Raw genomic sequence first — 23,179 nt, 5'->3', positions numbered from 1 at the left:
TCATGCACCAAGAAACGGGCGTCTGGGTAGCCTAGTGGTTAAAGCGTTCAATTCAGGCCGAAATTCCGGTTCGATTCCCAACATGAATACAATGTAAACACGTTGTTGGTTTCCCCCGCCGCTGGAATGCTGCTACACATTCCGTAAAACTACACTCATTCACTCACAAAGAAAGGGCATATAAGAGCATAGTATATAGAATAGATTAGAATAGGTCCGTTGAACAGAATCACCTTTCTTTTCTACGTGAAGCAGTCTAACAAATTTCTCTTCCACGTTTCCATCTTCTGATGTCATTGCACTATCAACATGGCCGTCCCCTGGTTTAATGGTGTTGGCTTCGTGAATGTCATCGGCGCTCATAATCTTCAGGTCGACGTCTGTGTTCTCGCTGTCCTCGCTGTTCTGCTTGTCCCTGTTCAAGTAGCACCACAGGGTTGTGTTCTGTATCTAAAAGGAGAAGAAAGTATCGACTTATTCCAGGCTTGTTAGCCATTTGCCAGCCATATCAACGCTGGTTTGATTTGTTCAACATTGGTGAAAACACGTACAGTGAGTACTCCAGCAATGGGATTTACAGATTGCATCCATGTTGGAATCGAAGCTGGGTGTTCGCCGTGACGAGAGATTGCTTATACCACTAAGCTACGCACTGCCTAGAAACAGTTCAGGTTTATTTTCATGTTGAATTTCGTGTTATTGTTCACATTGATGTTCGTGTTAAAGATGTTAATGTTCCAGTTGATTGTGTTCATGTTTGATGTTGCTATTATGTTCCTGTTCATAAATGTTCAAGTTGATAATGATGTTAACTGCTCAAACCCATGACCCCGTTCCACAAAGCGATCGTAACGCTTCGACTGTCGTAAGTCTTTGTTACAGTATGGAAGTAGCAATCACCTCAGGGCTACGATTTCGTTTGGTGGAACATGGCCCATTTTCGACTCAATGCTCCTGTTAAATTTCACCTGTTGTTTTTTGTTTGTCCATTTCACTGTATTAGTTCCAGTTGATGTTAATATCCCAGTTTAGGTTGATTTTAATGTTCAAGTTGATGATGATGTAAATATTCAAGTTGATGGTCGTGTTAATGTTCCAAGTGATAGTTTGTTGTTCAAAGTAATGTGACTGTAATGTTACTCACGTATATCTCTGGTGGAGGCGGTGTGAGGTAACTGATGACAAGAGCTATCAGACCAGTGGACAGGAAGAGAAACAGGGCGAAGTACATGTAGTGCATGTTCCTCACAAGTGCCGGCATGATCGAGGTAGATGGCGCCCCACAGTAGCCTTCTCCCTGGAAGGACAGGACCAGGAACAGACGCACCACTCCGACCAGGAAAGCGTACATCAGAGACCAGAACACACCCTGCAAGCATTGCCTCACACATTGGTCATCACGGTTTCGAAAACATAGCGACATATGCCCTGTAGCTCACCTGGTCCCTATTGAATTTGAAGAGGAAAGATGCTTCTAATAAAAATATGACAGAATAATGTCCATAATTATACGAGTCCATTGTACTACTATAAGACTGCGCCTAAGAATCACCATTAAACAGTGATGACATCAGGTGTTCGCGAAAAGGTGAGTATTGTTTTACCTTGGCTTACACGATTTGGGGTCCAGGGGATCCCGGATAATTAATATCAAGGGTCCTTACAGGACATACGAGGTCCAGTAAAGTAATGGAATGGTGTAGTGCACTGCGCTGTATTGTAGGAATTTGCTGGATTATTAATCAAAATAAAGAGAAAGTTGGAGAATTGGAGTGTTGTAGATACTTCACTACAGGACGTCGTAATAAAAGTGCTATTTCATCTCACCCCATCCCACCTCATGTATCCCTAAACCTCAACAATTAAAAAACTAAACCTTTTCATTGACCCGGGGAACCAGTACAGCTAGGAGAAACACTGCAGCGAAGGGTGGTGCCAAGTAGTTGGTTATCTCGTTGATGTAGATGAACACTTGACCTCTCTGGGTTTCCTTAATAACGGGAACCCATGCGATAGACACAGCGACCATCACCACGATAAACACCCTGCAATGACATCACCATAAAAATATAGGAAACTGAACATAGAGATAATCTTGTTTGTTTGTTTGTGTTTTTGTTGTTTAACGCCTCACTCAGCAATATTCCAGCTATATGACAGCGGTCTGTAAATAATCGAGTCAAGACCAGATAATCCAGTGATTAACAACATGAGCATCGATCCACGCAATTGGGTTACGAAGATATGCATCAACCAAGTCAGCGAGCCTGGCCACCCGATCCCGTTAGTCGCCTCTTACGACAATCATAGTCGCCTTTTACAGCAAGCATGGGTTGCTGAAGACCTATTCTACCCCGGATCTTCACGGGTCCAATAGTTCGTAACTCGTGGAAACAAGTGTGATTAGTTGAGTGTTCTTGTAGGCAACATCAAATAATATAGCACGACGACCTTATCCGACAAATCAGAGGCTGGCGGCATGAAGAGCATCGATCATATAACTACCCAGGTCACAATTCTGGAGCAACGAATTCTCTGCAAGCATAGGGTTTTCTCTTCACACAAAACTTATAACGATATTATTACAAACTTTACAGCAAACCTGTCAACGTAATTGTTTGTCTATATTGTAAAAGGAGTGCCAACTACAAATTTGAGGCTCTCGTCTCCAAAATATCAAACGGAATCAGCACCTGCCGACAATCATCTGTTCCGTAACCGATGCCGCCTTTCTGATCCGCTTCCATATGTCGATAGTGAACAGCGTACTAGCGCTGTTGAAGATAGAGTCAAGGTCACTCATAACAGCTGCTACAATCACAGCCATCATCAGCCCTCGGGCACCTGTGTGAAGACAAGAGGAGAGACATCATCAGACACAGACAGACAACACAGCCATCATCAGCCCTCGAGCACCTGTGTGAAGACAAGAGGAGAGTTATCACCATACACAGACAGACAACACAGCCATCATCAACACTCGGGCACCTGTGTGTAGACAAGAGGAGAGTAATAACCATACACAGACAGACAACACAGCCATCATCAACACTCGGGCACCTGTGTGTAGACAAGAGGAGAGTAATAACCATACACAGACAGACAACACAGCCATCATCAACACTCGGGCACCTGTGTGTAGACAAGAGGAGAGTTATAACCATACACAGACAGACAACACAGCCATCATCAACACTCGGGCACCTGTGTGTAGACAAGAGGAGAGTTATCACCATACACAGACAGACAACACAGCCATCATCAACACTCGGGCACCTGTGTGTAGACAAGAGGAGAGTTATCACCATACACAGACAGACAACACAGCCATCATAAACACTCGGGCACCTGTGTGTAGACAAGAGGAGAGTTATCACCATACACAGACAGACAACACAGCCATCATAAACACTCGGGCACCTGTGTGTAGACAAGAGGAGAGTTATCACAATACACAGACAGACAACACCACCATCATCAGCCCTCGGGCACCTGTGTGTAGACAAGATGATAAAATCCATGCATAGACAGACAACACAGCCATCATCAGCCCTCGGGCACCTGTGTGTAGACAAGATGATAAAATCCATGCATTGACAGACAACACAGCCACCAGCCACCAGCCACCATGCATAGACAGACAACACATTCATCATCAGCCTGCGGGCAGCTGTGTGTAGACAAGATGATAAAATCCATGCATAGACAGACAACACAGCCATCATAAGCCCTCGGGCAGCTGTGTGTAGACAAGATGATAAAATCCATGCATAGACAGACAACACATCCATCATCAGCCCTCGGGCAGCTGTGTGTAGACAAGATGATAAAATCCATGCATAGACAGACAACACAGCCATCATAAGCCCTCGGGCACCTGTGTGTAGCCAAGATGATAAAATCCATGCACAGACAGACAACACAACCACCATAAGCCCTCGGGCAGCTGTGTGTAGACAAGATGATAAAATCCATGCATAGACAGACAACACAGCCATCATAAGCCCTCGGGCACCTGTGTGTAGGCAAGATGATAAAACCAATTCATAGACAGACAACACAGCCATCATAAGCCCTCGGGCACCTGTGTGTAGACAAGATGATAAAATCCATGCATAGACAGACAACACATTCATCATCAGCCCTCGGGCACCTGTGTGTAGAGAAGATGATAAAATCCGCGCACAGACAGACAACACCGCCATCATCCGCCCTCGGGCACCTGTGTGTAGACAAGATGATAAAATCCATGCATAGACAGACAACACATCCATCATCATCCCTCGGGCACCTGTGTGTAGACAAGATGATAAAATCCATGCATAGACAGACAACACAGCCACCATCAGCCCTCGGGCACCTGTGTGTATACAAGATGATAAAATCCATGCATAGACAGACAACACAGCCATCATCAGCCCTCGGGCACCTGTGTGTAGACAAGATGATAAAATCCATGCATAGACAGACAACACAGCCACCAGCCACCATGCATAGACAGACAACACAGCCACCATCAGCCCTCGGGCAACTGTGTGTAGACAAGATGATAAAATCCATGCACAGACAGACAACACAGCCATCAACAGCCCTCGAGCACCTGTGCGTAGACAACAGGAGAGGCATCGTGCAAGACAGAAAACACAGCCATCATCAGTCCCCTTGACGTAGAAAGCGAGTGATGATAACCACTCAAAAATACCACTCAATTAAATCCAGAAATCTAATATTAACATCTGTATAGAATTGTAGTGTGTTGACCCTCTCTTATGAATTGCAACAGAACATGGTAAAACTCACCATTAGGCATGAGCCCCAGGACCAGTCTAGGGTAAGCGATGTTGGAACAGCCTGTTTTGCTCTGACACACAGACATACAATAGTCTGGGTTGGTGCAAGCAACATCATCTACAGAAACAGGTCAAAGATGTTACATTCGTAATTTACAGGTTTTACTGGTTTTACATGTCACCTAGCTAGCTCTATTTTGAAAACACGACATAACAAAACGCGAACTCTGTATGAATGGTTTTTGTTTTGTTTTTTTGTTATTTTGTTGTTTAACGCCACACTCAGCAATATTCCAGTTATATGACGGCGGTCTGTAAATAATCGAGTCTGGACCAGACAATCCAGTGATTGACATCAGGAGCATCGATCCACGCAATTGGGATTCGATGACGATCCCGTTAGTCGCCTCTTACGACAAGCGTAGTCGCCTTTTTACGGCAAGCATGGGTTGCTGAAGATCTATTGTACCCCGGATCTTCACGGGTCTTGTCGATCAGAAGTGAAGGAACACACAAAATAGTTTGGCGTTGTACATGCTAAACATCAACTCTACTCTAAAAGCATTTTACTTACACTCCAATTAAGCAAGGTTCACCACAATTCACTCTTACGACACCGCTCGACAAGTTGATTCTATCGTACTTTCGGCCCAAAATGAATTGCCACACATCCTTTAAATATAATGATTACTGCAAATCTACATTTTTAAACATACCTGTAAAATGGTAGATATCACTACAGTAAACTACGGTTATAACGAACTCACATAGACCGCTATTTTTAGTACATTATAGCCGTAGTTTGTTATAAGCATACATATAGCAAATGGCCGGGACCAAAATGAAGTTTGTATATCCGTCAGTTCGTTATAAGCGTGTAAACGTATTTTACTGTATTTCAAACCTGTGATTTGAAACCGCTGATTGACAAAGCATAGTGGAATGCCACAAAAACCGACTGAACGCCACGATTTCCAATTTCTAAGATACCTTCGTAATATGTCAAATCTTCAAACACTGTTGGTCGAAATTTCATATAATACGTCGCAATAATGTGTTAGATCACCTCTGCCAGGTGAACTTAGGAATCAATGTGCATTAAGTTAGCTCACCTGGATACAAGATTCTACTGATCATCCCCGGCATCACCATGAAGAACAGAGGAAGTATCTTGATGAAGCCAGCCATCAGTGTGGCCCCTTGAGCATGTGATATACTCTTGGCCGCCAGGGCGCGCTGAACGATCACCTAGGCAACAGTCATGTAATGAAGTCAATGGCAGTTGTTCATGTTTGTCATTTGTATCCCTTAAAAGCAAAAGCCCCCAAATACTTAATTTAATATGCAATGTGTTTCAAATTTCAACATGGTACTGGTAACAGAAGCAGTTTATCATGAAAATACTGTAAATCTTGTAATTAATATAATGCGTCTGCAAATTAATACGACTGCTGACCTATGCCAAAAGTGCGACTCAAAATCAATGCGACTCCCTACAGCCTTCACTTGACATTGCTATGTATTTGTTACAACTGCTGCTCAATAAACAGTGTTTGTGTATATATTCAAGTTGGTATTTCCGCTATCCAACGTGTGCAGATTGTTGATAGTCATTTTGGAGACATACATGCGACATTTCATTAATGCGAACAACGACCCCTTGCATTTTTCGCATTTAATTCACACTCGCATTAATTTCAAGATTTACAGTAGCCAATTGTCTTCATATCATAGTTGAATAAGAATATGCTATTCTGAAAAAAAAATGAGAAAATGAAGAGCGCACATTGAGCTGCCACTTGAACTTGAAACGAAGACTACGGTACGCTAATCACAATGGTTTTGGTTTGTTGTTTAACGCCGCACTCAGCAATATTCCAGCAATATGACGGCGGTCTGTTAATAATCGAGTCTGGACCAGACAATCCAGTGATTAATATCATGATCATCGATCCACGCTATTGGGATCGATAACATGCATCAATCAAGTCAGCGAGCCTGACCACCCGATCCCGTTAGTCGCCTCTTACGACAAGCATAGTCGCCTTTTACGGCAAGCATGGGTTGCTGAAGACCTATTCTACCCCGGATCTTCACGGGTCGCGAATCACAATGATAAATATCATCGACGCTCTTCAACCATGCTCGTTGGTTTCACCGAAGTGGTAAACGTCTTAGACCTGCATCACTTCGGGCTTTCCTCCCACATTAAGCTGACACGCCGTGATATAACTGGAATAATGTTAAAAGCGGCGTTAAACCCAACTCACTCACTCACTTGTATAGCCGTCATCGCTGTAGCCTTATATTGACATTTAAAGTTGGGACATCATGAAGACATGAAACTATCTATGGATCAGAACTTTATTATTTGTAACGACAGACCTGATGAAGGTGAGTGAGTTAGTGAGTGAGTTTTAACGCCACTTGGAACAGTATTATTTCAGTTATATCGCGGCGTGTCAGTTTTAGAACGTTTCAGACATCTACCACTTTGGTGAAACCCACGGGTATGGTGCTGACAAACCTAGAAACATATTCGGGGCGAAGCGGGATTCAATTCACGATCATAGGTTTCTGGCATGCCCAATGGGCACAACACTGCATGGGCACAACACGAATCGCCGCGCCTGAGACGACTTGGCCACCATTCCCCACCCCTGTGCCCCCCGAAGTAGTTGTTCTGAGAATGAAATTGTTATCCATAAAGGTCATGAACTCATGTTCTTAGTGAGTGAGTGAGTATGGTTTCACGCCGCTTCTAGCAATATTCCATCAGTACCACGGTGGGGGGACACCAAAAACCCAGGGAATCGAACCCGGGTCTTCGGCGTGACGAGCGAACGCCTTAACCACTAGGCTAACCCACCGCCCAAACTTTTAAAGCCTCATTAAATATTTGTATGCCTTAAGTTTACTCTCTGTCTCTGTCACCCTCCCTCCTGAATGTTTAAACCTATATTTGTTCGGTGTCGCTCTCACTCTTCCTACCCTGTTACCTGGTCGGTACACCAGTACCAGATTGATCCTGGCGTTTGTCCGAGGAGGAAGCCGAGCCACGGCATGTAGTCATCCCCTGCCCCACGTAACATACGGAACGCCTGCTTGTCGGGGTGGTGACAGGTGGTACCGGGCACAATGGCACTGACGTTGGTTGGAACTGCCTGGGGATACTTCTCAAGAAGCCCCGAGAACCCACCGATTTCATAGAATCCTGATGTTTGCAAAAGAAATAGAGATGGAAAGCTTTACATTGACGTCAGCTGAAGGAGAGTTTAAAGTTTCCAAAATGTAACCAAACGGATTTCTGAAAAAGATTTTTTTTGAACAAAGACACACGTTGGGCGTACATCCAGATTAACGACATCTCTGGTAATACGGGCTCGAGATGAGAAGACTATGTATTCGTCAAGTAAAACATTTGTGAAAAGCATATACTACAGTCTCTCTAAACCCTGACCGGAAATGCCTTCTGGCTTTTTTCCGTCTTTGCTGTAAAAAAGCATTTGCATAAGTTTATTTTATAAAAGCTAACCTCGCTTTACTATGAATGAATGAATGAATGAATGAATGAATGAATGAATGAATGAATGAATGAATGAATGAATAAATAAATAAATAACAAGTGAAGAGCCCACGAACTTAATCGTGCCATATGTGTTTTAGCCCTATACAATAGGAGAATATACTTAAAATATATTTAGGGATTTCAAGACACTTGTTCAAAGGGAGAAAAGCATTCTTGCATGGACATGACAAATAAATAATTTATTGTCAGAAAATTATGTTAAATTAAATGGATTTGATATTTTCGTATTACTTACATCAACTCCTGTCCCTTCGCCAGATGAACAACCATGGATTTATTTACCAACTGCCTGAACGCTAGCTGTTTACAATTTTGATAGACTTTGATATTAATGAATAACAAGTGATTCCGTGGCTTTGATTGGCTAAACCGAGAAAAAAGGCCGCGCCCACTAACGGACTACTGTTTCCTGGTTGGCTGATACTAGTAAGGGCGGTGCTTTTGATGCGTTATTCATCTGTATGATGTCGCTGATTTCGTATTGTTGTCGTCAGTATTTTTGTGTGAATGATTACATAAGTAGTTTGTGAAATTATTACTTTTGACACATTTACATAAAAGAATTGACTGCAATAGGTTTTTGGGTTCTAAACATAAAACTAGTGTGTACACTTACGCGGATATGCACAGTGTACAAAACCACTTGTCCCGTTTATAACTATTGCAGTCAATTAGTAAAAAATAAAATTTAAAAAAGGGAGATTTTGTCGAGAAACACATTTATGCAAACGATACTCCGTTATACATTCGTGCGTAGTAATACACCCTGACCTTGATTATGTGATAAGTGAGATATGGAAAGTAACAGGTATCAACACCACGCATGCCATGCTACGGTACAGAAAATATTACCTTTAGTAGACTTGCATCGTCTTCAAACTGGCTTGTTGATTACAATTTCCTAAAAAAAATATGCCCTTGCACTAAGCTAAGCATGTTTAGAGCAAATTTAATCCATATCAGTTACCGTTGTTTGTTTTGACTCTTCTAGTTTTGCCCTGCACCAAAGCGCACCCGCCAAAACAAATACCCCCACCCTCACCCCCAACCAGCACGCCCCCCCATCACCTACCCGCTGCCATGAGGTAGAGGGCTCCTCCCACCATCAATGTTGCCTGCAGCGTGTCAGTATAGATAACCGCTGTTAGACCACCTGAAACATGACAATGACACCATCAGATATATATATTCGTGGGTTGCATAGGAAATGCCGACAATTATCTCCCTTCGTTATACTTGAAATAGACTGCGTTAACGTTCCTGTCTACCTACGAACGAACTTGGTGAACTTGGGTTGCATCCCTTTCTTTTTACTATAGTTCTGATACTGGTTGATACCATATGTCTTGTAGCTGCTTATTGTTGCGTTACATTCCCCTGTGGCCAAACCAAACTTTCTTGGCGCAGACATGTCGCCATGCTTAGTCACATTCGTAAGTAAGGACGTTGCGCAGGTGCACCTATAACCGGATGTGGTGCAGACTTGTTCCGAATTTTTGGCCACTGTTTTTCGTTTGTGGATCGCTTAGGTAGAAATCAAGCGGCTATTTAATAAACGGGTACGTAACAGTCTTTACAACAAACGGGTATACATGTGCAACTGGTTGGCTATACCTCTATAAGTGAAAGACGAAGGTGATCGATCGATCGATCGACCCTACGATCTCACTTGGTCTATCTATCTGCCCAGTGGTGGGCACGGGTGGCCCAGTCGTCTAAGGCGCCGCGATTCGCTGTGCAGAGTTGTGTCCCTTCGGCACGCCAGAAACCTATGATTGTGGGTTCGAATCCAGGTTCGCCCCGAATATGTTTCCAGGTTGGTCAGCACCATACCCGTGCTCGTGGGTTTCCCCGAAGTGGTGAACGACTGAGACTTGCATTACTTCGGGTTTTCCTCCCACGTTAAGCTGACACGCTGCGATATAACTGTAATACTGTTAAAAGAGGCGTTAAACCCAACTCACTCTCTTACTTTACGCTAGTCAACTGGTGTTGTGTATAATATGTATACTACAAAGGTGTGATCAAGATGTCAAAACCACCTTGATTTCTCAAAATGATAAGTTTTTAGGCGAACCAACAATCCAAAGAATAAAGAAGAATAAAACCATCTTGTATTCATGTTCTTCCAACTTTCAAATGCCTGTCAGAGACCTAACCCAACAATCCTGGAGAATGTTTACCTGTGAATGTAAGGACGGCAGTGATGACGATGAGGAGCACAATGCTGACGTACAGGTCCCAGTTCAGAGCTTGCTGGATGAACAACGCGCCTGTGTAAAGATCCCCCTGGACAGAATTAAATAATGAGATTTTATAAATATACTTTACAATGATTCTATTAAGTTATTACAATGTGTGAAATGAAGTATGCCATTTGAAATCTGAAACATTTGTTTGGAAGCGAATCTCTGAGATGACTCTAAATATAAATACATCATTTCACTGTCAGGATGGCTCTGTAAATGATCATGATTTTGTTCGAAACAAGTTTATGTTTATATTGTAAACATGTTTGTTTAAATAAACATTGATGATATAGAACATTTTCTTTTGATCTGTCCTTTGCATGAAAATTTGAGGAGTCAGTATCTAAGCTTTGTGAAGAGAAAAGGGACAAAACCCTTTCAATATCAAGTCCACTTGTCTCAAATACTTTGTGTAGTATATAGAAAGTCCTTCCTTGATTGTATGATGGAGTGTGGTTAATCTTTGTGACAGGGATTTGGTGGTACATTTGCTGGATCCAGCAATATATCTGGCAACATTTTAATGTTATCAATATTATAAAAAATTGTAAAAGCCCACATGCATTGGAACTAGGTGCATATATAATTTATGGTTTTAATATGAACAAACAATATGAAAACAATTATCATGTGAAATAATAGCATTTGTGGAAAACTGACATACATTTTCCGAAATATAGACATACAAGAGAAATTATCATGAATAGGAACGTACCGAGCACTTGGTGAAGATGTAGAGAATAAGACATAAAACAGCGTAATAGACCCGCAGTCGATTTCCACCAAATCTCTTGGCAAGATACTCCGGCATAGTGTAGGTCTGTCAGTGAAAGCAATATTTGTAAACATATGATGTTTTATTAAGCTGTAAGCACCGATAATTTCACATTCTGAGGGATTGGAATATTTTGTTTAAATATTGGACACAAATATTTTTGTCTCGGATTTTACAAAAAAAAGCGTATGATTGTTAGATGGCTGCCTGGGTCCCACACATTGTAGTGTGACAAGCGATCCGCGTTATCGTAGTACGTTGCCTCTGAGTGATGTGATATGTGGGTTTTGGAAGAGATTCTGATGTCAAAGATTCCAGCACCTCCAATGGGGATTCCTGCCAGAGGTGAATCCCAGTACCAGATCCTTGTCGTAAGAAGCGAGTGAGGATCAGGGATACACTGATCTGACTGGTGGTATGCCATGATCATCACGCCCTGACGGTGTAGATGTGAGCCACCTGTTGAGTGACATACCACCAACATCCCTGACTGTGGTATTAAATAACAATCACTCATGCCATACAATACACACGCTTACCAGCTACTTACTCAACCGAGCGCTACTCTAGCCATCCGTGGTATGATTTAAATTAAAGCGGCAAAACGAACATAATCATAAGAAATATCTCATAAAAGCAGAGTCCGTTGTACGATTCCGACTGTATCATGAACATATGTTTATGAATCACTATCAATTAGTGACGATACCAGATCATATTCTGTCCCTCCCGTTACAAACACATGCAAAGGCAAATCAATGATAATTCTGAGCTTTGGAATACAGTACAAAAGTGGCATGGACACGTCTTCAGGTATTAGAGCCAAACCAATAGTTATTACTTCTTTGAGAGGCATTTAGAAGTTGGAGTACTAAGGATAAGATTTAGGGATGAACAACTTCTTTATTACGATAAGGAGCGACGTTTCGGTGTAGGTTCTAACACCGTTATCAAGCAAGCGATATACAGAGTACAATCAGTCATAATTCCTTTCTTTATATTACTGGCCTCACCCTTTTGTTTATATTACTGACTTCGCCGGTCAATATGTTTACTTCCATTTTTGTGTACATAACAGGCTTCCCAATTCCAGTGTAACTACATCTGATATCTACTCTACTGTATAAACACTGCATATATACTTGTCAACCATACTCTGTATATCACTTGCTTGATAAGGGTGTTAGAACCTACACCGAAACGCAACAGTTATAAGTACTGATGCGTGGTTCAGACAGATGTCTCCCTTGGTTATAAACATCCTGGCTTTATATCTGGCTTATAAACAGCCTGGGGACAAGGGTGGCCCAGTCGTCTAAGGCGCCGCGATTCGCTGTGCAGAGTTGCGTCCCTTAAGCACGCCAGAAACCTATGACTGTAGGTTCGAATCCAGGTTCGCCCCGATTATGTTTCTAGGTTTGTCAGCACCATACCCGTGCTCGTGGGTTTCACCGAAGTGGTAAACGTCTTAGACCTGCATCACTTCGGGCTTTCCTCCCACATTAAGCTGACACGCTGTGATATAACTGGAATACTGTTAAAAGCGGCGTTAAACCCAACTCACTCACTCACTATAAACTGCCTTGCAAAAGAAATTAGAACCTTTAAAATTGGATTTGACCCACACATTACAAACGTCACTATGCTGAAAACAGTCGCCTGTTGTGAGAGCCTCATTGATATGATGCATAGAACATCGCCTATGAGACCCGTATAAAAAAGATGAGCATTTCCAGAAGGGTTGACCCGTGAAGATCTGGGGTAGAATAGGTCTTCAGCAACCCATACTTGCCGTAAAAGGCGACTATGCTTGTCGTAAGAGGCGACTAACGGGATCGGGTGGTCAGTTAGTCTGGAAACCCCATCACCCTAGACCCTATTAGTCCAGAAATCCCGTCAGTCTAGACCCTGTTAGTCTGGAAATCCCGTCAGTCTAGACCCTGTTAGTCTGGAAACCCCGTCAGCCTAGACCATGTTAGTTCGGAAACCCCGTCAGTCTAGACCCTGTTAGTCCGGAAACCCCGTCAGTGTAGACCCTGTTAGCCTGAAAACCCCATCAGCCTAGATCCTGTTAGTCCGGAAATCCCGTCTGTCTAGACCCTGTTAGTCTGAAAACTCCATCAGTCCAGACCCTGTTAGACTGGAAACCCCGTCAGTCTAGACCATGTTAGTCCGGAAATCTCGTCAGTGTAGAACCTGTGAGTCCGGAAACCCCGTCAGTCTAGACCCTGATAGTCTGGAACCCCTGTCAATGCAGACCATGTTAGTCCGGAAACCCCGTCAGTCTAGACCCTGTTAGTCCGGAAACCCCGTCAGTCTTAACCCTGTTAGTCCAGAAACCCCGTCAGGCCAGACCCTGTTAGTCCGGAAACCCCGTCAGTCTAGACCCTGTTAGTCCGGAAACCCCGTCAGTCTTGGCCCTGTTAGTCCGGAAACCCCGTCAGTCTAGACCCTGATAGTCTGGAACCCCTGTCAATGCAGACCATGTTAGTCCGGAAACCCCGTCAGTCTGGACCCTGTTAGTCCGGAAACCCCGTCAATCTTTACCCTGTTAGTCCGGAAACCCCGTCAGGCCAGACCCTGTTAGTCCGGAAACCCCGTCAGTCTAGACCCTGTTAGTCCGGAAACCCCGTCAGTCTAGACCCTGTTAGTCCGGAAACCCCGTCAGTGTTGACCCTGTTAGTCCGGAAATCCCTTCGGCCTATACCATGTTAGTCCGGAAATCCCGTCAGTCTAGACCCTGTTAGTCCGGAAACCCCGTCAGTCTATACCATGTTAGTCCGGAAACCCCGTCAGACCAGACCATGTTAGTCCGGAAACCCCGTCAGTCTAGACCCTGTTAGTCCAGAAACCCCGTCAGTGTAGACCCTGTTAGCCTGAAAACCCCATCAGCCTAGATCCTGTTAGTCCGGAAATCCCGTCTGTCTAGACCCTGTTAGTCTGAAAACCCCATCAGCCGAGACCCCGTTAGTCCGGAAACCCCGTCAGTCTAGACCCTGTGAGTCTGAAAACCCCATCAGTCCAGACCCTGTTAGACTGGAAACCCCGTCAGTCTAGACCATGTTAGTCCGGAAATCTCGTCAGTGTAGAACCTGTGAGTCCGGAAACCACGTCAGTCTAGACCCTGATAGTCTGGAACCCCTGTCAATGCAGACCATTTTAGTCCGGAAACCCCGTCAGTCTAGACCCTGTTAGTCCGGAAACCCCATCAGTCTTTACCCTGTTAGTCCAGAAACCCCGTCAGGCCAGACCCTGTTAGTCCGGAAACCCCGTCAGTCTAGACCCTGTTAGTCCGGAAACCCCGTCAGTCTTGGCCCTGTTAGTCCGGAAACCCCGTCAGTCTAGACCCTGATAGTCTGGAACCCCTGTCAATGCAGACCATGTTAGTCCGGAAACCCCGTCAGTCTAGACCCTGTTAGTCCGGAAACCCCGTCAGTCTTTACCCTGTTAGTCCGGAAACCCCGTCAGGCCAGACCCTGTTAGTCCGGAAACCCCGTCAGTCTTGGCCCTGTTAGTCCGGAAACCCCGTCAGTCTAGACCCTGTTAGTCCGGAAACCCCGTCAGTGTTGACCCTGTTAGTCCGGAAATCCCTTCAGTCTATACCATGTTAGTCCGGAAACCCCGTCAGTCTAGACCCTGTTAGTCCGGAAACCCCGTCAGTCTATACCATGTTAGTCCGGAAACTCCGTCAGACCAGACCATGTTAGTCCGGAAACCCCGTCAGTCTTGGCCCTGTTAGTCCGGAAACCCCGTCAGTCTAGACCCTGTTAGTCTGGAAACCCCGTCAGTGTTGACCCTGTTAGTCTGGAAGCCCCACGAGCCTAGACGCTGATAACCCCAAAACCCTTCGGCCAAGACCCTGTTACTATGGAAACCCCGTCAGCCCGTCAGTCCGGATGTCCAAATGTGCAGTCTGGATTAACGAGGTTTCACTGTATACTGTTACAGTGCAACAGCGAATAATTTCCATATCCTTGATTAGGGAACTGCTGTCAGTGTATGGCAGTTGTTAAATTCTGAAAACGACGATTGTTATAAAAATATAATACGCTGAAAAAAGCCATTCTTACTCCTCAAAACAAGGACTCTTGCCATTCATGTTTGTGTGTAACTTCCAAATCACTTCAAGGATGGCTCCGCTGTGTTCCCATAGCGACTGAAATTCCTAGCAAATGTCAGTTTAGACAAAAACACACATCCTATAAGGAATTATGGACAATCGCCTTAAGGTATCAACGCGTCCGATATCAAGCCAGTTGGTTTCAAGCACGTTCCGAGATTTTAAGGACATATTTTAAGGACATATTTTAAGGAGGGTATAACCTTTTTGGGGTTTATTACAAAAGAAGAATTTCGGCAAATAAAGCGGAAGGTTTACGACTTTCTGGTTGATTTACGCTTTATTCAGACACGTGAGACCAGCCTAACTGTTTCGAAATCTCTTTTCGGTCAAGCATTTTTTTCTCTAAAAGTGATGCGAAACTATACATTTTTACACGAGTTCCGGAATATGTTCAGCGAATATCTGTTGTTAAACAAAACTTTGTGTCCAGTATATTCCAGGTTGGTTCAGAAGCGTTAGAAACGTGAGGCTGAAGGGAACAACAGAAAATAACAAAACTGTATTCTAAGTCGGGGGTTTCTATGTTCCAGTCTGTTCGAAGTCTGTATGATGAGGGTTTGGTATAAAAATACGAGTATAAAATGCTGGGGTTGAATCTGGTTTCCCTGTATACCAGTCCCCACTTGCACAAAACGATCTACGGGGTAAGATGATCGTAACTCCCATACTTTAACTTCGGCGTACGATAGTCTTAGCGCTAAGATCGCTTTGTACAAGTGGGCCTTGGTGAATGCTAGATTGAATGGAAGATGCGTCCCACATGGACATTCGCCTCTTGTCCTGTCGTACCTCTCTATCTGTAAACTAGTTGCATGTCACGAGTCACATGACCACGCCCACGAGAACTACTGTAACAAATCTAGACCATATATTTATCACCCAATAATGGCTTCCACAGCAGATCTCGCTTGGGTGAGAACAAGTCTAGGAGATATCGCTACAATGATTACTGCATCACAATGAAAATACAGTTTGAATCATTATTAGAATTTCATCCTCCTGTCTTTTGAACACTCGTCAATAAAAGATTATCGACTCGAGTTTTATCGATATATTTGATATCAAATGACATTCGGCGGATATTTTCTTTAGTTACCTATGGTGTGATATTTGTTTGCAGATAGGACAATGTAAAGTGACATCGTTGACAATTAAACTTAACAAGGAAAGCTAGGTCACATGTTTTGGGTAACAACTGATTTACACGAGGCAGGTACTTACCCCGCAGGATATGTACACAGGTATGAATATCCACCCTGTCATTTGCAGGATCATCAGAGCCTGAAAACCAAAACCAAACAAAGATGCAAAACAAAATTGTTCACGGAAAACAATTGCTCTAAATTAAGTTATTCTCAAGAAAATATAAGGGGGAAAATGGGACGGGTATAGGCTTAAACAGCTGAGAAGGGGGAGAGGGGTCGGGAGGATTGTTGTTTGTGTGGGGGCTGAAAGAGTGACTATAATCGCCCGGAAGATTGACTGTGTTTCTGGATTAATGGTGTCCGGATTAACGAAGTTTATTATTAATTTTCATTGATTAAACTATCTTCATGAATAACAAGTCTGCAGTACACAGTAACGATCCTTTGATAAAACGTCCCGAGTGGTTGTCGTCTAGATTACAGAGTTTCCGGACTAACGAGGTCTGGATATGCCTAGACATCTGATTCAGTCACTCACATTGAGCTCCCATGCTCCAACACTGATGCCGCTTGCAGCACCCGAGCCAGCGAGCCCGATGAAATGTTCCGTTCCGATATTGCTCACGAACAGAGACGCGCCGATCTGCAATTGAAGCAAAAATGTATTGTCAAGAGACCATTTAATGTTCGGAGGGTGTGGGGTTGGGCGTGCGGTGTGTTAGTGGAGGGAGAGAGGTTGATTTGGTTTTAACGCCGCGTTCATGACTATTCCTATTATACTGACTCCGAGATGACCAGCCCTTGTTTTATCGCCTTTAGTGTCGAGCGCCAGGCAGGGTAACAACAAATACCATCTTTTAATGGAAAGTTTTATACACCCGCGCGCTGACCTGGCAACTGTTATGAACAATGGCACTTATTTTTTTCGGCCGGTTGCGCAACCCAAGAGGACCCACAGGTAAATGAGTGAGTGAGTGAGTTAAGTTTAGCCCCGATTTGAACAGACTGGTGAATGAAAAACTACTCGAGCAAAGCCTTTATACAAATCAAGACCTTCTGTCAACACGACTCTTGATTGGTATAAAGGCAATCTTAACCAAATCGATTTCGACAAATATATCATATTTGGATTTTTCGTTAAAAATAACAAGATGAAATCAAATATACGTTTTGCTTTTCTTTTTTTGAAGAGTATACCATCGAGCGTACATGTCGTTAAGGACATTTTAGTGGTTTTTTTTGTAGTTTAATGAACTATTTTCTCAACTGTATTAATACCGTGATAATACCGTAACCTGTGTAATTAAAAAATAACCGCCTCCTGACTTGAAGCTATGGTAACACGGAGCGTTGTCACTCGACCCTGCTTAGGGATATTAGGTCAGTATCTACTCGCCTTATGAATGAAACAATTGCGAACACTTGTGCACCTGACCTCGTCGGGCTAATGGGAAGAAGATGCCGACATTTCGTGTCCTGCTGCTTTGAAAGATAAGTTAACTATATAGGTGAACTCAGTGTGAGAAGCTGTATCATGTGGAAATATAACGCGTTCGTTTGTTCACATTGTTATGCCTCGTATGTTGATGGCATTAACCCTGTCTTGCCCGACTAGCTTCCCATTCACCAGTTGGTCATCTCGGTTCGCGCACCCGGTTGAGTGAAGAAAGCGCCATTGTCCACAATAGAGGTCAGGTTAGTTGCGCGGATGTTTAAAACTTTCCATTTCTTTCCGCGTCATAGTTCTTCCTTATATGGAATTGATTACTATCAATGTATACAAATACCAGTCATTCAAAAATAGTTCTAGGGGATAGTCCCTGTTCCTATCTGTGACCTATAACGTCTTCATTCTGCTATGTTTGGGGCGTCTAACCTCGATGAGAGGAAGAAAATCCCCATAGGTTAAGCATGGGAAGAATTAGTATAAAAAACTACTGAATTTTAAATGAAATTTATAAAATGTTTGTTTATTTGTTGTTTTATAGCCCCACTCCAACTATACGATGGAGATGACATGCATCAACCAAGTCAGCGAGCCTGACCACCCGATCCCGTTAGTCGCCTCTTACGACAAGCATAGTCGTCTTTTAGGGCAGGCGATGGTTGCCGAAGACATATTCTACCCCGGATCTTCACAGGAGTTTTCACGGTGAGTTTTTTTAAATAATTCTCATTGTGGTGCGGGACATCCTCCCTAAACCTTATTCGTCGCTATATGTCTGAAACAATTGCCGTTGCGACATAATTTTTTAACTCACTCGTTCTTATAATTCAGGCCCATGGACGAGAGATAACGGATGGCCAGATGTGTAGCTTGGACCTTTTGTCCTGAAGAGTTGATCATATGACCATGACTTGCTGTGACATACGTACCGGAAGAAACCACATGGATCTCCCTGCTAGAAAGTAGCCACTTATTGTGCTTCTGTTCGCTCTGTACATGGCCTGAAAAAATAAGCCAATTTAAACATTACTATATTGGGAACTACTGTATTGAAACGCGTTTCATATTTTCTGATTGTGGTCGGGTGTGGGTGTGCGTATGGAGTAGGGGAACATGGGCTTAAGTGACTTTGTGGGGGTGGTGTTACTTGTCTGTTGGTTACTTTTGTCGTTTAGCACGGGCAACTAGCTATATAGCTCTAAGTGATTGTGTCATTTTTGTCGCCTGGAAACGCTGGTCGAGGTTCGATCCCAGATTCAACTTGATAGTCTCTCAGCATCAGACCCGAGTTTGTGTGATTCACATTACCTCTACAGCCTGCATCCTCACACATTCCGCTGATGAATGACATCACTCCCGCTTTGGAAAATACACGTGATTTTGGGTGTGATGACATCACATCCGGTTTGAATAATCTAGGAACGGCACTTTCCCCATGATTATGGTTACCTTCATTGAAAATTGGTATGTATTTTCGGTTTAATCACATCACTTCCGGTTTGGTGAAACACATGACTTAAACAGTCTCATAACAGTTGTATGTCACTTCCGGTTTTCAAAAACCACACGTAATACGGAGTGCCACATTAAAACAAAGCCCCAGGATTAAAGGATTTTATCAGAACTTCCGGTTAAATTACGTCACTTTGGGAAAACACAGGTCCAGCAGAAGAACTGCATTGCAAAGTATATCTAAATGTACTCATTAAAATAAACGTTTGCCATGACATGATAAACTTTCATTGAAAACATATATGGGTATTTATCCGTGCAGACATCGAATCCTTTTGGCTTGCTAACGACAGAGTTACTTTGACACATGAAGATAAAATCTCCTGTTCAGAGAAAGTGAGTAAGTGAGTTGTGTTTAACGCCGCTTTTAACAGTATTCCAGATATATCGCGGCGTGTCAGCTAAATGTTAGAGGAAAGCCCGAAGTGATGCAGGTCTCAGACGTTTACCACTTCGGTGAAACCCACGTGCACGGGCATGGTGCTGACAAACCTAGAAACAATATCGGGGCGAACCAGGATTCGAACCCACAATCATAGGTCCCTTGCGTGCCGAAGGGACGTAAATCTGCACAGCGAATCGCGGCGCCTTGGACGACTGGGCCACCCGTGCCAATGTTCAGGGACATGATATTTTTTCGGTCACTGCCTCTAAGCACTCGCAAGAAGGAACCGTATTATTTAATCTTTTGCAACACAATTGTCTTCAGGACATCCCAGCAATGCCTATTACGATCAAAGTTGCAATTTCGATAACAAAAAGAGTGATAAATCCTCTTTTAAGTCATAATTATTATACATTGAAAGCCTAATTATAATAAAATATACATAGTCGTTATAACGTGGTAATAACGATAATAAAATGGTATTTATTCTGGGAATGATTTAGGCCTACGAGGGTGGTGGAGTGCTCCGAGCCTATGGTGAGTGATCTGAGCCTTGGCCCAAGTCACTCTTTTATCTCCTTAATCCGATCACCATGCAGCTTAACAACAGGAACGATCTTTAAACGTCTTTTGGTGTGACACGACTGGGGATCGAATCACCGACGTTCCACTCTACGGGCAGACACTCTATCCACAAGACAACGGAGGCGGTCTTTTAACGCATTTTGGTATGACACGACTGGGGATCGAACCACCGACGACCCACTGTACGGGCAGACACTTTATCCACTAGACCACGGAGGCGGTCTTTTAACGTCTTTTGGTATGACACGGCTGGGGATCGAACCACCGACGTTCCACTCTACGGGCAGACACTCTATCCACTAGACCACGGAGGCGGTCTTCTATGAATATAACAACTACTGCAAAACACACAAGCCACGCCAGGGAGACAAGCCCCTGGAGAAATAGCTGTACTTACAAACAGCCCGATACCGATGACAAGCACAAAGTAACTGACGAGGACTCCGATGTCCGCTCCTGTCAGCCGGGACTCGGTGGAAGACGACATTGCCCTGGTTTACGTCGCTATGAGTTGTCCTTATCCTTGAAGCTTTACACGTCTCTAACGTGGGTGCAGCAGTTCTGTGTCCTGAAATCAAACATCAAGGGGTAAGGTGAGATGAGGTGAGGTGAGGTGAGGTGAGGTGAAATTGGGTTTTATGTCGCGTCCAAAAAAGACTATCTTCAAGTTCAGGCGCGTCTAAAAACCCGAGTTGTTTTGCAAGCAGATTGTAACAGCTCTTGAGTAACGATTGAATAATGTCGGAGGTAATTTAAAATATCATTGTTGTGCCAACAGTTAAAGTGAAAGCTAGTTTAAATATAGAAATGTTTGTTTTTATAGAAAAACAGGTGAAAAAGCTCGCCGCCACGTAAATGCTTTTGATAGTCTGTGTTGAATTAAGGTTGTGGAAAATTCCACTCCATGCCAAATAACGTCTGAAAGGGAGCCCGTCATGCGTTGACCTTGGTAATAGTTGTACAGGTCACTGACATAGACATGGCGCCATAAACATACACTGTATGCACGGGAGAAGTCAGTTCGTTATATATGTTTTCGCTCGGTAACGTCTGCCATTTTGGATAAAGCAAAACACAATATAGGTAACTGCAGCATTGGCATGTAGTAAGAGTGATCACTTCATATCATGCAGTTAATAACATTTCATAACATTCAGTTAATAACATTAAATTCATAGCATTTTTAGAACATTGTTTATCAAATATGTATTCAGCATTTCACTATTTACATACGGGGTGATGTGATTTTGCTCTGGCCTCGTTTTGCTGCATTGGTAAAATTAGTAGTAGTAGTAGTAGTAGTAGTAGTAGTAGTAGTAAAGCCGCAGCAGCGGTTGCGCTTACAGCGGTCGAGTTGACACCGAGTTGTCGGTTGCCCCCCAACAGTGTTACAGATGAACAGCCGTTCTTCGATATTGCGTTCCGTTATTTATGTCTGTGAGGATATGTGAAAATGGAGTTATCAAGTGCCAATGCCCTGTCTCCAGCGAAAACATGTTCTTTTTAACCTTAGACACGAATCTACCCAATTCCGTGACAAAACACGTTCTTGGATGTACGGCTGCAGTACACAGAGCGAGTCCACACTTGCTGGCATTACAGACAATAAGTCTGTTGTGGCATATATGCTTTATACAGAGGAGCGCGCTGCTACATGTTATGACTTTATAAACAAATCTGTGGTCAAACTACAATATAAATACGTCTTGGTGGAAATAATCAAACTGTATACACAGATTTATGCAAAATCAGAAAACATAACGATTTGCTAACGTACATTATCAGAAGAATCTGTACATGGCAACTTACGTAAAGCCTCCGTCGCGGTATAGTGAGGTTTATGTATAGCTCCAGTTCTTAGTCTTGGCTTGATAACTGACGATCCTTCCCTTGGAAATACCGTGTTTTAAAGAAAGGGACATACCGCGATGGCAACAATAGTGTCAACAAAACACGTGCTTACACGTGGATGCTGATAGGAGGATGAAGAAGTTCCACATTGTTGGCACCAATGGAGTTAAAGAAAGGGCAATAACCCTTGTACTATTTTTATCCTCCAATGAAACAATTATATAGGTTATCTGGCTAGGAATTCTAAAAATTCTTAAAATGAATTATGTACTATACTTTCAATGAATACATTGACATTTGAAATAATATTCTATTGAATGTTCGACGGAGTTACACAGCTTGAATGAAATTTATGAAATATTTATTGTATATTTATATCTGTTATTCATTTAATGAATTCATTTATGAGCAAACGGACTAATGAAACTAATGTTCCAATGCACATAAATGCATGAACGTTATATTTGATATCCATATGTATTATGTTTAACTATATCGTGCAGATGGTGCCGATGGTTTTATATCTGCTATGCTAATGTACATTGTATTTGGGGCCAGTGGCCTTATACTGACTAAAAGTCGTGTAAATAATGACAAGGTGTTACATCAGAAAATACATTTGCGAGCTTTGTGTTGGGTATAAGTCTCGTCCTGTCTACGCTTCATTGACTTCATCAGCACTATCCGTGCTCGTGGTTTCACCAAAGTGGTTAACCTCTGAGACCTGC

General features: G+C 43.1%; 1 protein-coding gene across 5 annotated transcripts in view; it reads right to left on the bottom strand.

Annotated features, from left to right (window-relative positions):
- LOC124118302 (sodium/myo-inositol cotransporter-like) overlaps positions 1–23,179 on the bottom strand; it is a 47,101-nt gene that overhangs the window by 3,797 nt on the left and 20,125 nt on the right. For 4 of the 5 annotated variants that reach the window (XM_046480415.2, XM_046480413.2, XM_046480414.2 and 1 more), the window contains exons 2-15: positions 20,998–21,168; positions 19,048–19,119; positions 17,210–17,314; positions 16,748–16,807; positions 11,344–11,448; positions 10,563–10,668; positions 9,452–9,532; positions 7,790–8,004; positions 5,903–6,038; positions 4,801–4,908; positions 2,694–2,844; positions 1,877–2,045; positions 1,145–1,369; positions 234–450 (exon numbers count right to left, since the gene is read on the bottom strand). In XM_046480415.2, the coding sequence (XP_046336371.2) occupies positions 234–450; positions 1,145–1,369; positions 1,877–2,045; positions 2,694–2,844; positions 4,801–4,908; positions 5,903–6,038; positions 7,790–8,004; positions 9,452–9,532; positions 10,563–10,668; positions 11,344–11,448; positions 16,748–16,807; positions 17,210–17,314; positions 19,048–19,119; positions 20,998–21,087 (1,840 nt within the window). In that variant the 5' untranslated portion in view covers positions 21,088–21,168. Of the gene's footprint in view, positions 1–233; positions 451–1,144; positions 1,370–1,876; positions 2,046–2,693; positions 2,845–4,800; positions 4,909–5,902; positions 6,039–7,789; positions 8,005–9,451; positions 9,533–10,562; positions 10,669–11,343; positions 11,449–16,747; positions 16,808–17,209; positions 17,315–19,047; positions 19,120–20,997; positions 21,169–21,944; positions 22,053–23,179 lie in introns of those variants that run through there. The other variant, XM_046480416.2, reaches the window with a different exon arrangement.

This window comes from Haliotis rufescens, unplaced genomic scaffold (assembly GCF_023055435.1).
Source record: "Haliotis rufescens isolate VD_foot unplaced genomic scaffold, xgHalRufe1.0.p SCAF_13, whole genome shotgun sequence".
NCBI lineage: Eukaryota > Metazoa > Mollusca > Gastropoda > Lepetellida > Haliotidae > Haliotis > Haliotis rufescens.
This window is presented reverse-complemented; position numbering and strand designations above follow the sequence as displayed.